General features: G+C 44.2%; 1 protein-coding gene across 7 annotated transcripts in view; it reads left to right on the forward strand.

The window, feature by feature from the left end:
• Kiaa1217 (KIAA1217 ortholog) overlaps nucleotides 1–13,929 on the forward strand; it is a 309,925-nt gene that overhangs the window by 235,106 nt on the left and 60,890 nt on the right. For all 7 annotated transcript variants that reach the window (XM_059263665.1, XM_059263669.1, XM_059263666.1 and 4 more), the window contains one exon: nucleotides 12,743–13,575. In XM_059263665.1, coding sequence (XP_059119648.1) covers nucleotides 12,743–13,575 — 833 coding nt within the window. The remainder of the gene's footprint in view (nucleotides 1–12,742; nucleotides 13,576–13,929) is intronic.

Below are 13,929 nucleotides of genomic sequence, written 5' to 3' on the forward strand. Positions count from 1 at the left end.
GCCTTTTCCTCATGTGCCTTCCTACATGTGGGACTGAGAGTTTCTTTTTAGGGTACAGCATTGGCAAGAGCAACTCGACAGCGTCACCCCCCCTTCCATGATGTGGCCATTTTGTCACATGGAGCATGGCATTTCTCCGGGAAGTCTCTGAGCTGCTAACTAACCATTTGATTTCTTATGACTTCCTTGGTTTCCGGAATTCGGAGTTTTAGGTGTATGTTCTTGGAACTTGGAGAAGCAGAGGTGAAGACTTTTTCTTTCCGGATCAGCCTGGTGGCAAAGGGAAGGTGATAGCTGGTTCAACTCCTCCATCTGCTGGAGCAGGGCAGGGCAGAACAGGGCAGGGCAAGACATGGGCAGAGAGGCTGCCAAGCTCAGCCTCAGGGCACGCATGACTCCCAAACTGGTTGTCTTTGAGGCTGTTATTTATCCAAATAAGGCAAGGCAGTGGTTTTGCTAACTGGCTCAGATTTCTGAGCCATGCTCATTGGCCGGCTAACTTGATATTTGAACTGCAAACACAAAGGTATGCCTTTGAAATGGAGCACTTTTGTGGGGTTCACAGATCTCCTGGGGTCATTGTTTGGAAGACTTTCCCCTACGGTTTTAGAGAATGTGGATACAGTTGGTTTGTTTGACCCCTCTCTTCCAGAACAAGCAGCAGAAATGCCTTTGTTGAGATATCTCTGCACTTGATTTTGCACCAAAATAATACTCAACCTCAGACCCTTCTAAGGTCAGACCCAAACACTGATCTCTAGATATTGAACTGCAAGATTCCTCTGGCATCTTCTAGATTCTGGTCCTGGCTTTTGCTTTTGGATGAGGCACTTGAAGTTCTGGGTCAGTTTGTTCATCTGGAAAACGGAGGTGGTGGTTACATGATAAGAATAATTAGGGATTCCATGGGATAAGTCGGGAAAGCAATTAATAAGAGGAAATCTCGAAAAACATTCCTTTCCTTTTCTATGTCCAACTTGTGGCAAATGTCGTTGAACATATTTAAGTATTTACTACTAGAGAAATCGTGGGCGGTTATGATTGTGATTGCCACCCACAGCTTACTATCAGAAAGCCCTCGTTCTGCCGATCCTAGGAGTATTGTCCAGTGCACTCATTTAAGTGGTTCTTTCTGGATCCTCTTCTGCATACATATGCGCATGCTTTACTTTCTCTTCTAAACTGTGCCTTCCTCAAAGATGGGGATTATGTACTGTTTGTTTATTTTGATTTGATTTTGATTTGTTTTTTTGAGACAGGGTCTCACTATATGGCTCTGGCTGTCTTAGAACTCACCATGTAGACCAGGCTGTCCTTGAACTCACGGAGATCTGCCTGACTCTGCCTCCTGAGTATTGGGATCAAAGACTTGTGCCACTGTGCCCAGTGAGGATTATGTCTTAACAGATCCCTTCTCCCTCATCAGTTGTAAACCTGGATTTACCACAGATAGTAGCTACTCAATCAACTCTCCATGAATTTACAGAGTCATATTTTTGGAGTGGGTATTACAGGAAGTCCTATTTAAAGATTAAGAAACTCATGTTAATTCCTGAACTGGAGTGTTGAATCAGTGATTAATTCAAGAGTGGTGTAGGTTGCCCTCTGTCCTTCTACACTGATGGTTTAATTTTTAAAATTTTTATGTATATATAAAAGTATAATAATAATAATTATTATTATTATTATTATCGTTGTATTGTGCATACAGGCATTTGCATGCCATGGCCCATGGGTAGAGATCAGAGGATAACTCCTGAAAGTTGGTTCTCTCCTTCTACCGTGAACTCTGGGGACTGAAATCAGGTTATCAGGCTTATGGGCCAAGTGTTTCTACCTACTGAGACATCTTGCCAGCCTGTCTGCACTGATTTTTGAGAGCCACATTTGGAGGTCATTCAAGAATAATAATCGGGTCCAAATACTCGCAGGTGTTTTTGTATTCTTTGTCTCAGGCTCCAACTAAAACCCAGGAACACAGATGGGGTTTCAAGGGCATATTCTTTACAGGTATAAAGTTGGAATGTCTCTGAAAGAACTGAGAAAGTGCCACGTTTTCAGTTGTGACACAGCATCTATTGCCAGTCTTACCCAGAAGCATCCTCCTACCTTGGATGCCCATAGAACACAGCATCTATTGCCAGTCTTACCCAGAAGCATCCTCCTACCTTGGATGCCCATAGAACACAACATTTATTGCCAGTCTTACCCAGAAGCATCCTTCTACCTTGGATGCCCATTGAAGTGTCTGACACTGGAAGCTACTTTTAAGAGCAGAACAGAAGACCCTTCTGAATCAAAGGTAAATTGCCACAAGGGCTGTTTTGACGTGAAACCCCACTGTCATTTCACATTTATTTGCTGAGAGTTTGGATTTGGTGACTTGTAAAATATTGTCCTCCAGTGTTATCCCCTGGGGCATACCTCTTTTACGATCCTTTCTTCTCCTGACACATTAGCCAGTTATGGATAAAAACGATGGCTCAGCAAAGCCATCATCACCCACAGCAGACTATTTAAAACGGGCCCTACAATGCAGCTCGCCTTATGTTGTTTGTTCTGTTAAAGCAGTAATGGGACCAGCATGCGTCCCCCAAGGATAAGAGGTGTGGCTGCTAAGTGACCATTTGGTTTCCAAGTTCTGTCCTTCATCCATACATCTACCATCATTCTTCTCTAATGGGCCCTGAAAACTCTGTCTCTCTAATCTACAGTTGTAGTGATTACAATTCTATATAAATCGTCATGAACTCATTTGGTAAGTTTAGACTTGCTATGTCATCAAGCCAAAATATGCACGTCTTAATTCTCACACTGTTGTAATCATCCTAAAGCTATTTGCTATGGGATCTAAGTTTCTTCAGTCATAACATGGTCAGTTTCTATATTGAAAGGAAGGCTGGACGTAGGGTCAACAGAAGGGACCTGTATCTCTGTTACTCGTTAATGCATTTCTGAGAGATATAGTCCCCATTAACATAACTGGAGTCATGGTGCTCAGAGATTTTAATCAGATAAACCCCAGGTATTTTAGTGCATAAGTGATCTGGTGTCTGTATACATATATATATGTATATCCATGTATAATGTTTGTGTTCAGTTTCTTTTCCCATGATTTCAGCTCCTAAAGGTCAACCTTAGTTTTTCTAAAACTAAATCAATAGAAATTCAACAAATAGGGGCTGGAGAGATGGCTCAGTGGTTAAGAGCACTTGACTGCTCTTCCAGAGGTCTTGAGTTCAATTCCCAGCAACCACGTGGTGGCTCACAACCATCTGTAATGGAATCAGATTCCTCCTGGTGTGCATGAAGACAGAGCACTCATACACATAAATAGATAAATCTTTAGAAAAAGAAATTCAACAAATAGTTTATAAGTTCTAAGTAACTTTTATTATAATTTATTGTTATAATTATCCCAAGTATGTTATTGTTGTTGATCTCTTTGGGGAATGTGTAAAGAAGGGACAATGGAGTATATATAATATTCTGTACTATCTGCAGTTTTAAGCATCTAGTTATGTGTTAGAACTTATCTCCTACAGATGAATATGACTAAGCTACTACTAGCTACTACATGTATGTACTTGCTACATGATGTTGAATAAGGTTCCTAACTTCCTACATGTCATTCCCTAACCATTCAAAAACAGTAGTGTTTGCCTTATGTATCTCGCTGAGTTCTGGAGTCCATAAAATAAAATAATAACTGAAAGCACTTGTATAGTACAAAACTACTAAATGATTATCATATGTATTTGCTCGAGGGCACATTTAAAATTCCTTTCACAGTAAGAGGCATTGATAAAAAAGTTGATAATGCAATATATCATACATTTAAGGTATATGTTAATAATTAAATAGGCATTTCAATAGCTGTTCCTCAAAGGAAATAATGTAAGCCACTGAGTTGAGCGTCGTGGTAATAATATACCAGCAACAAATCAAGAAGTTCTAAAAGGGATCCGAGCACAAAAGAACTTTGTCCATGCAGAAGTTTGGGTGGATGTGCAGAGCGGAGAAGGAGTTGTTTGTTCCATCTGTTGCAAATGTCTGTAAGAAGATATGATTTTACTAACTGTGGCCACTGCAGATACAGGAGCTGTCCTTGGCTCACGATAACACGGGGAGTAGCCCTGTGGAAGAAAGACCAAGTATCCATGAGAGAGGGCAGTTTTTCTTTTACCTATGCTGCAGCCCTGCCCTGTCACCAGTTGTGACTTCGAAGTTAGATGATACATTTAACAGTATTTCTTTATTCTGCCCCATCCCAAGCATCTTTCATCACTATTAGACACAGGGCTGGTCCACCAGATCTGGTGGTGTAGAGTCCAACTAGAGTTCTTCGTGTCAAACTATTTCTGGGAATAACACTCACGTTAAATATAGGCATAAGCTAACCGCTGACTGGATCATCTCTTTACTGAGAATCCAATAATTTTGGCAACAGCCTGTCTGTCTCATGTCTGGGAGACGGTCCATTTATGAGCAAATGAAACATTAATAGATTAATAAGACCTTACAAATGACCATCCTTGCAATTTTAACATTATAAACAAGATGAGTTTGAAATAGCTCCAGCATAACAATCATTTCCTTTCCTGATACCACGTGTATGTCTATAGGCACATTGGAGTTTCTCTTTACATGTGTGTTCTGTAAATTGATAATGAATGAGAAAGAAGAGTTAGTAATAAAATCTTACAACACTATTGGCCTTCCTAGAGGATAAACATTGTGTCCTACTGAGGTAGGACTGGATATTTACCAGCAAGACCTTTCTTAACGCTAACCTGAAGGAGAGAAACGGCTTCCATTTCTGCAGCCTTAGTCCAACAAAAGAAGACGGGAAATGAATCGCCATCTCACAAGGCTGTTTATGGAAGGGTAGACAAGACTGAGAACAACCTGACGATCCAACTAGGCTCTGAGATGCCAGCAGTTGGCTGCACTTGGGCTAGTGGGAAGGAGCTAAGAGGTCCTCTGAAGACTGAGCCACTCAATGGCTCTATGTACAGCACCAGGACATTTTTTTTTTCCCAGAAGTGGATGGTTCATTAGCCACTTCTCTTTCAAAACCTTGCATAGCAAACCCTTCTCTCCTCTCTGGGATCAGCTTCCTGCTTACTGCAGAACATTTAACTCACCCTGATTCCCCACAATACTGGGCTGCCTTTCAAACCCTTGACAGTGAATTACTGCCCCAGTAATGATGAAGCCATGCATGCACTATGCGGAGTGCCCTGTGGCACTCTGAAAGTGAAAGGAAGTGGTTTCTGAAGTGGCAGGAAGGAAGTGATGGGAGAGGTATGCCAGACTGCCTCCCACGTGGTCCCACCAACTCACGTGGTAGTGGGGTCAACAGACACCACCACCTTTTAAGGTGGCTGTCATGAAATAATATGTTGATTATGGCATGATGCACTCAACCAGAGAGCACTGAGGGTTTGCTGCTTCTGTTTTGGGGTGGGGACGCCATGGCCTGTCACTCTGCATACAGCCCTTTCAAACAAGCGGCCCTATTCATGAAGACACGGGGCAATCACTCAGAGAGCCATGCAGTGCCCTATGCCATGAAACAAAGACATTGGAGGTGCCGTGGGGCTGGATGTGGCTTCCACAGACAGTGAAGGCCAGCCTCTATGTTCCCCTTCCTGGAAAGCCCTTCTGTGACCCAGCAAAACCTGCCAAATGTATGCCAGATGCCTGGGAGCTGAGAGCGTGTGCTTCCCGTAGCCCGGTGAGAAATAACAAATCCTTGCTGATTAGATTAAAAAAATCAAAACATGGGTTTTCAAATCCCTTCTCCTCTTTCCCAACCTCTTAGGTGGCATCTGTTACAACCACTTCATCAAAATATTGTTTCTAATGGGACATCTTGGGAGGGTGGTGGTGTCGTGGGCACCACTTTCCCCCTCCCTTAATAACCACGAGTGATTTGGGGGTAGTCAACAGTTCCTTTGGTGAGTTCGCAGCGCTGACTGCATTTGGACTTCAGAGACGTCACGGAATTCTTTTGGTCAGCAAGAACAACCTCTGACAGCCTGAAAATGTTTTTAAAAATGCGCAGGCAGCCATGAGTGTGGTAGTGGGGTGTGGCTTGAGGCCAGCCCAACGTCTGAGGTTCCTTGTTGCAGGATTCCCAGCAGGGTGTTGTATTGTCCCTGAGGGCTCAGAGAACGGGGGAGTGACTAAACAGAGTGCTCTGGGAGCCAAGGGAAGCCTTGGCTTTTGCCTCACTCACCTTTTGTGAGCCAGGTGTTGACACCTGTCCTCCAGCGAGCCACTTCTGGTGGACACACACGCCCCTTCTTGTTCCTGTCTCCCTGGAAGAGCAGGCTCCACAGTCCCTTCCCCCAGGGGATGCCTCTGGAGAACCTCTGGCTTTCTCTTCCGTGTTGCCTAGGGTGGGGCTGCCAGGGGCTGCTTGCCTTTCGATCTCCTCTTTCGGCAGCTGTGGCTGGCCTTCTCTTTGCCCTCGGCATTCCATCTGGCTTTTCCAGAACCATAGCCATTGCTAGCCCCATGCTGCAGAGGGCTGATAGCTCAGCCTGGTTAAACCGGCTGGTTAATTAGTAGACAGTCTCTTTTCCCTCCCTCTTGTTTTCCCTCAGGTACCACAAACCTAGGGAAGAGGAAGATTTCTTTTACTTGCCCATAACCAGACTTCAAAAGTCTAGCAGAAGAATGAAAATTGGGTGCTGGGCCAGATTTTTTTCTTTTCTTTTCTTTTCTTTTCTTTTCTTTTCTTTTCTTTTCTTTTCTTTTCTTTTCTTTCTTTCTTTCTTTCTTTTTTTTTTTTTTTTTTTTTCAGCACCCATAACAGGAAATAGGTGCACGAGATGCTCCTGGGGGATAATTAGCCCTGTTCTCTGCTGGCTTTGCTTCTTAGTGGTTGGCTCTCGGTCTGCTTTAGGGATCATCTTTGCCCTATGTCGAGTCTACTTGGTGATATAGCTTTTATTGTTAACCCGTTTACTCAGGGCTCTCAGTGTTGAGCGCCTGCCTTCCTGGCTCTGTGTTTCCCTGTAAGCAGTTGTTGAAGGATTGAGTCACCCACGCAGTAGCCTGTGGTTGGATGTGAGCTGAGGTTATTCAGTGACTAATTTCCAAGGGGAGGAGAATTGGCTTATCATGGGGAGGGCTACTTTTTATCCATGCCTGTGGCAGCTCCGCTCTGAAGACCGGGCAAAACAAACTGGTCTTCACTGGGGAGCGTTTTAGGACCTGAGCGCCCTTGTGGTGGTTTGGACTCTGAAGAGGAAAAAGTTGTCTGCATTATCCAAGTGAGGGCCTGAGGACTCAGATGAGGATCTCAAACAAAGGAGTAGCATAGCCCGGCACGGAGCCAATGGGCCTTTTCACGGCGTCAGTTACACAGGTGCTTCCCTCAGACAAAAAGTAAGTGGCTTTTATTCTTTGAGGATGAAAACATCTCTAAGGACGCTTTTCTATTTTCTCCAGTTACTTTGTTATGTGGTCTGATGGAGGAGGCCACGTACAAATTCTAGACTCGGAAGGGTGGGGCTTGAAATAGAGTAAGCTGAACATAATATTCCCTCCCCACAAAGCGTATCTATGTGTGTTGTAAATGCTTCGGAAAGAGACATGATTATGTGAACATTTCCGCAAAAGATGGTAAGTGAACATTTTTTTCATGCTAGATTTTCTTTTCCAGAAACAATTTAAAAATGTTCCCTCTTGTCTTACTTTCAAGAAACTTCCAACTGAGGGATACTTGCCTTGTCTTAAAATACTTAGAGAAATGAAAATCCAGCTCTGTGTATAGCCGCCTCACTCAAACATAATTTGAACTGGCCCTTAGTATTTTCTGGTTGATGGAAGAATGAGGTGGATTCTTGAACCGGGTGCCGTGAGAAAGAGCAGCAACGTTCTACTCAGGGCACCTTGGTGATGAGACTGTGTAAAACACCTCCCTGTTTATCAACCAAGACACAGTGGGGATTTGGGTGGCAGTGGAGAGGAAAAGACAGGACCATACCAAGCAAATGAGGGAGGAAGAATAACCTGCTTTATGCACTGCTGGATGGTTGAGCATTTCTGTGCCCGAGCCTGTACAGACAAATAAATACTTGACTTGAATTCTGATAAAGGAGTAGAAAAAAATGTATGTAGGCCCTCTTTTTATTTCTGTAAAACGAAAATCTGCAGTTTACATACAGACGTGAACGTTAAGTTCCCTGTAGAGAAGGCTTCAGTGATGGGCGTAGCTACTTTTAACTTGCCGAGAGGAAAGAGGTGCAGAAGAGCCGTCAGAATGGGTGGGAAACGACCGCAGTCCTGCGTGCACGCGTGTCTTCCTCTCTTACCGTGTAAAGTCAGTCTAATCTTCCCCCAGACCTGACTGTGGGCATTAGTGTAAGAAAAGCTCCTTCATATTTAATGTCAGGTCTTGGTCAGCAAGACAGTTAAAAACTTAAAAATCACAGCAAAGTCAGACTGTAGACGCCTGAAACTAGGACGTTACAGCCATAGAGGGCTACTAGCTGGAGCGCCAAAGGTTGTTCTAAACGGCAAACTATAAAACTGATCTGCCCCACAGCCAGTCAGACAAGTACCTTGGGAAGTCAGTAAAGTCTAGTTTTTAAAAATCAGCGTGAGGTTCCTTCCTCATCTCTCAGTCCTACTACCAGATCCTGGGTGAGGTGTCGTCAGCTGGACTCGGGCATTTACTGTAGGAACTGGAGTCATCTCATGTAGATCTGAAAGCCATGTTTTCCCACAGCTTAATGGGATTATCATGTCATCCTCTCCTGGGGCTCTATTTAGAGCAGAGGGTGAAATGATCAGGGTGCTTTTTAAAGCTCAGCCTTGGAAAATCAGACACAGGCTGGCAAAACAACATGGACATTTTGCCAGGGGCTTTGACTATGCCACTGGTATTGATGGAGACATTCAACCTCAGATTAACTGTTCTGTCATAATTGAATGTCCAGTGGCTAACTCAGTGGTTCATTCAGTGGCCCCATTGGACCATGGCAAGATTATTTTGAAGTGGAAAGGTCAGCAAGTATGTGATGCTGATGGCCGGAGCTGGGATCCATCCTCACTCGTGGAGGTTCTGTACTGATTAGCCTCTGGACCAAGACAGGTATTTTGACTGACACCCACATTCTTCACATGAATGCACAACACAATGCATCAGAATTGTTCTTAATTGTTTTATTATTTCAGAATATATCCATTCATGCCACCAGAAACTTTAAAGATTTTTTTAATGAGTCTTTTAGTATCTTACTTTAAAAGATACTTATAAAATATAACTCTTAACTATGTCTTTTCATATCACAAAACATTTTAAAATTCCTATTCAAATGTCTCTACTGTTTTAAAAAATACATGTCTAGACTTTCATTAATTAAAGTTAGTTTTACATTTTCCTTTCATTAATATTATTTATTTATCTTAACAGTTCTCTGCTGTTTAGAATCTTGTTCTCACTTTTTACTCTCTTAACAGAAAGATGGATATTTCTACTGTGACCAGCTGGGCTGGGATCCCCAAAATCTAGATGTTACCTAGAGATAGATAAGAAAGCAAGGAAAACAGAGATGGCCCTGGTTAAAGCAGTTGCTGGTCCCAAGTGGCTTCTAGACATTTTTCATCTTGTTGACCTTTGTAATTCCTAACAATAATGCAGCAGAACTTTCTATGTGTTCATTTGTCTTGGGCAATGTGTGATGTACTTCACACAGTGACCTTTCTGAATCAATGTGATGTGATGAGTTTATCTTGAGATTTGGGGGGAGTTGCCAGGGGTTTGGTTATTGTATTGTGTGTTATGATTGTTTAGGGCATTTGGTCAGATACTCACTGCCAGCTGAGCTAGGCCCTCTCAGGTTTTATGACCTATAAAGCCATGTGCTGAACATACCTTTGTTTTTATTGAGCCCTGAATTGTGCAAGACAATGGGAAAGGTGTTTGTAAGGATTTGTTATAGTTTTGCAAACCCCCCATTCCATGGTTGTTCCAACCATTCTGGAGAATTAACCAGGTATACTATACCACACTTTGGGTGGGGTCCTTCTGGTCTACTGAACTGCACACCTGAGTCGTACATGTGTCAGTTGAGCAGAAAGTGGTCACATATGGCAGGAACACTGGGATACCTGGAATCCAGGATGAGGTATGGGACATAAAAGTAAGGACACAAGAGAGAGTTTGAAGGTACCACAGTCAGATTTGGAGAAGGGAGAACCTTAGGGGGGCGTGAACTCCATGTATTTGTTGAAGAGGAAAGAGGGTAGTGAGATAAACTATGATTGGAAGTCGGGAACCTGCTCCCTCTGGGGTCTCCAGAATCACCCAGGTCCTTAGGGAGTCAAGAGGCCAATTCAGTGATTGCTCAGGAAACAGCCTCAAAGCGTTCCATTTAGTTGTTGACTATTTGTAACTATTTTGCATTTTTAATTGGTCACTATCTATGTAAAGTCCATTATAATACATAGAAGTCCCTGATCCCATCAAGGATTCTGCACTATTGGATGCCAAGCACAGGATAAGAAGCTGTGCAAGACCGACTGGCTCTTGCTCTGGATTCCCATGAAGGAGATGTGAGAAAGCACTCACTTTCTCAGTGGGAGGAACTAGAAAGCTTGTTTAGAGCTGTATCCCAATGCCTGGTTCTTAGGAAGGTCTTGATAAAGGTTGTTCACTAAACAAATTTATGTGGTGATGGATCAGTTTCTTTTATTCAAGGCCTGGACTCTATTTCCTGTTCAACCTACTCTCCTCCCACCATGAGTCTTCAGGTACACATTCCGGTTCCTCTCTATTTAAGCCACCTCTCTCTCCCATATCCCCATCACAGCTACCCTCCAACCATTGATACCTGCTGTGGGATGTCGTTCTGTATGCTGTGAATGTGTGTTGCTCTGATTGGTTGATAAATAAAACGCTGATTGGCCAGTAGCCAGGCAGGAAGTATAGGCAGGGAGAGCAGACAAGGAGAATTCTGGGAAGAGGAAGGGCTGAGTCAGGAGTCGCCAGCCAGACACAGAGGAGGCAAGATGACCAGGCAGAACTGAGAAAAGATACCAAGCCACGTGGCTAAACATAGATAAGAATTATGGGTTAATTTAAGTATAAGAGCTAGACAGTAATAAGCCTGAGCTAATGGCCAAGGAATTATAATTAATATAAGCTTCTGAGTGATTATTTTATGAGGGCCACAGGACTATGGGGGCCTGGAGGGACCAGAGAAACTTTCCAACTCCAGACACCCTTCTGTCATCCCTTGGAAGTCAGGATAAGGGATTGTGGTTTCCTTTCCCTCTCCCTCATGGACCATGGAGAATCTCAATGGGCATTTCCTTCTGGGGCCTTGACCAGATCACCAGTGTATCAAATAATCATAGCCTGGATTTATTTGTATTTTTTATTCTGTCCTTGCTAATCATAGTAGTGTGGTTGCAAAGCACAAATTCATCTCTCCCCTCCCTCATTAACTTGATTCTCCTGTCACTGTTTCTCTTTGAAGATGCATTTGTCAAGGAGCCATGAGCATCTTTACCTCTTCTGGACCATGTGATATAACAGCCTGGATATCTAAGCTACCTAGCCCCAAGCTCCAGCTTCTAGTAGCCGGCTACCCCAGTCCCATCACCCCTCAAGTGATGTCCCATCACCCATCACCACCTTATGGCCCCAGAGGCTGTGCCATTAGGACTTTCCACTGTGCCCCCACCATGCTTCAGATGCCGTCTCTTCTCACAATGAGTTTACCTATCATCTCCCAGTTAACCCTTCTCTTCCCCTAACGGTTGAGCTGTCTTCACATTGGCTCAAATAAAGAGGTGATGAGTGAATTGAACCTCATTCACACTTCTCCCAGGGATCCACTTCGTCTTTCTAGCCATGTCCCACATAGCATTAGCTTGGAAAAGTAGGAAAGTGCTTATTAGTTATTTGCCAGGGCTAACTGTAGGAAAATGTACCCAATACAGGTTTCAGAAAACATGATTTTAGACCCATGTATACATTAGCCTTACATTTATTAAGTGGCTGTAAGAAGCTGTGGCCTTGATATTTAGACCATGGCACTATGTTGTTGTCACTGAGTATATGTCAGTTTTTTGAGGTTGCTATAACAAATTACTGGAGACTTGGAATTGTGGGCTGGTGTGCAGTGGTGAAGTGTTTGCCTGAGAAATGAGGCTATGGATTTGGACTCCAGCTTTACAAAACAAACAAACAAAATCCTTTAGGCTTTAAATGCCATGAATTTATTCTTGTGTAGAGGTTGGGCTAGTTCTCTAACATGAGTTTCATGGGCCGTTAGCTACCTGTAGGCAGGACCACACTTTGGTTGGTGCTCTGAGGGAGAATCCATTTCCTTGTCTTGTGCAGTTGCAGTCCTTGGCTCCTGGCTTCCCCTTTACCTCCCAAGTCAGCAGCATAGCACCTTTTAGCCTTTCTGTCATTGGCTGCTTCTACCATTGCAGCCCCCTGCCCCCCAACAAGCCTGACTTCCTTGTTTCCCTGTTGTCTACATAAAAACCTTTGTGATTGCAATGAGCCCACCTGGATAATGGCTGTCACCTTAGGGTCCATGACTTGGTTGCATCCATAAAGCCCCCTTTGCCAATAAGGGGACAAATGCTCGGGTTTCATTCATTTAGTGTGAGTGTCTGGTATGAAGGAATTCACCTTGTCACATTGAGAATCCTCCAAAAACATGATTATCTAAGTATATTTGTTGATTCCTTGCTTTATTTCCAGATGCAGAGAGAAATTGTTTATGCAAGAGGAGATGGCCTTGTAGCCCCCAGACCGGGATCCACGGCTCACCCACCCCATGCAATTCCAAACTCCCCACCATCCACTCCAGTGCCCCATTCCTTGCCTCCCTCTCCATCCAGAATTCCTTACGGGGGCAGCCGTCCCATGGCTATTCCTGGCAACGCCACCATCCCCAGGGACAGACTCTCTAGCCTGCCAGTCTCCAGATCCATCTCCCCAAGCCCGAGCGCCATTTTGGAAAGAAGAGATGTCAAGCCCGACGAAGACATGAGCAGCAAAAACCTAGTTATGTTCAGAAATGAGGGTTTCTATGCCGACCCTTACCTCTATCACGAGGGACGCATGAGCATAGCCTCATCCCATGGTGGCCACCCATTGGATGTCCCAGATCATGTCATCGCGTATCACCGCACCGCGATCCGGTCAGCAAGTGCTTACTGTAACCCTTCCTTGCAAGCAGAGATGCATATGGAGCAGTCGTTATACAGACAGAAGTCAAGGAAATACCCCGACAGCCATTTGCCTACCTTGGGCTCCAAAACGCCCCCAGCCTCTCCGCACCGGGTGGGCGACCTGAGAATGATAGAAATGCACCCTCATCTTAACGCACACGGGCCCCCTCACACCCTGCAGCCAGACCGGGCCTCACCCAGTCGCCAGTCCTTCAAAAAGGAGCCCGGCACCCTGGTGTATATCGAAAAGCCACGGAACGCTCCAGGATTATCCAGCCTTGTAGACCTGGGGCCTCCTCTAGTTGAGAAACAAGTTTTCGCTTACAGCACTGCTACGATCCCCAAAGACAGAGAAACCAGGTAAGGCATAGGGGTGGTCGAGGGTGGTCTGTGCCTGTATGTTGCTGAAAACCTCTTAGTAGATCCCAAGTAGGGAACAAAATTCTGAGCCTCGTAGAAAGTGACCCTTCCCTGCAGAGTTCCTGAATGAGCGGGGTCAGGTCATTGAGGTCCACCAGTGACCATGTGAAAGGAGAAAGAGGTACCACAAAGACTACCAGCCCCTCTCGTCCCTAGACGCTGGTCCTCACAGCATTGTTATTATTGGGAAGAAAATGTTGATTAACAGAAGCTGTGCGGACAATAGATGGAGGATCGTAATTGTCTGTCACAGAAAATGAATAGTGGCTTAACTGTTGGTCACAGCCATTCATG

This window comes from Peromyscus eremicus, chromosome 5 (genome assembly GCF_949786415.1).
Source record: "Peromyscus eremicus chromosome 5, PerEre_H2_v1, whole genome shotgun sequence".
NCBI classification, from domain to species: domain Eukaryota; kingdom Metazoa; phylum Chordata; class Mammalia; order Rodentia; family Cricetidae; genus Peromyscus; species Peromyscus eremicus.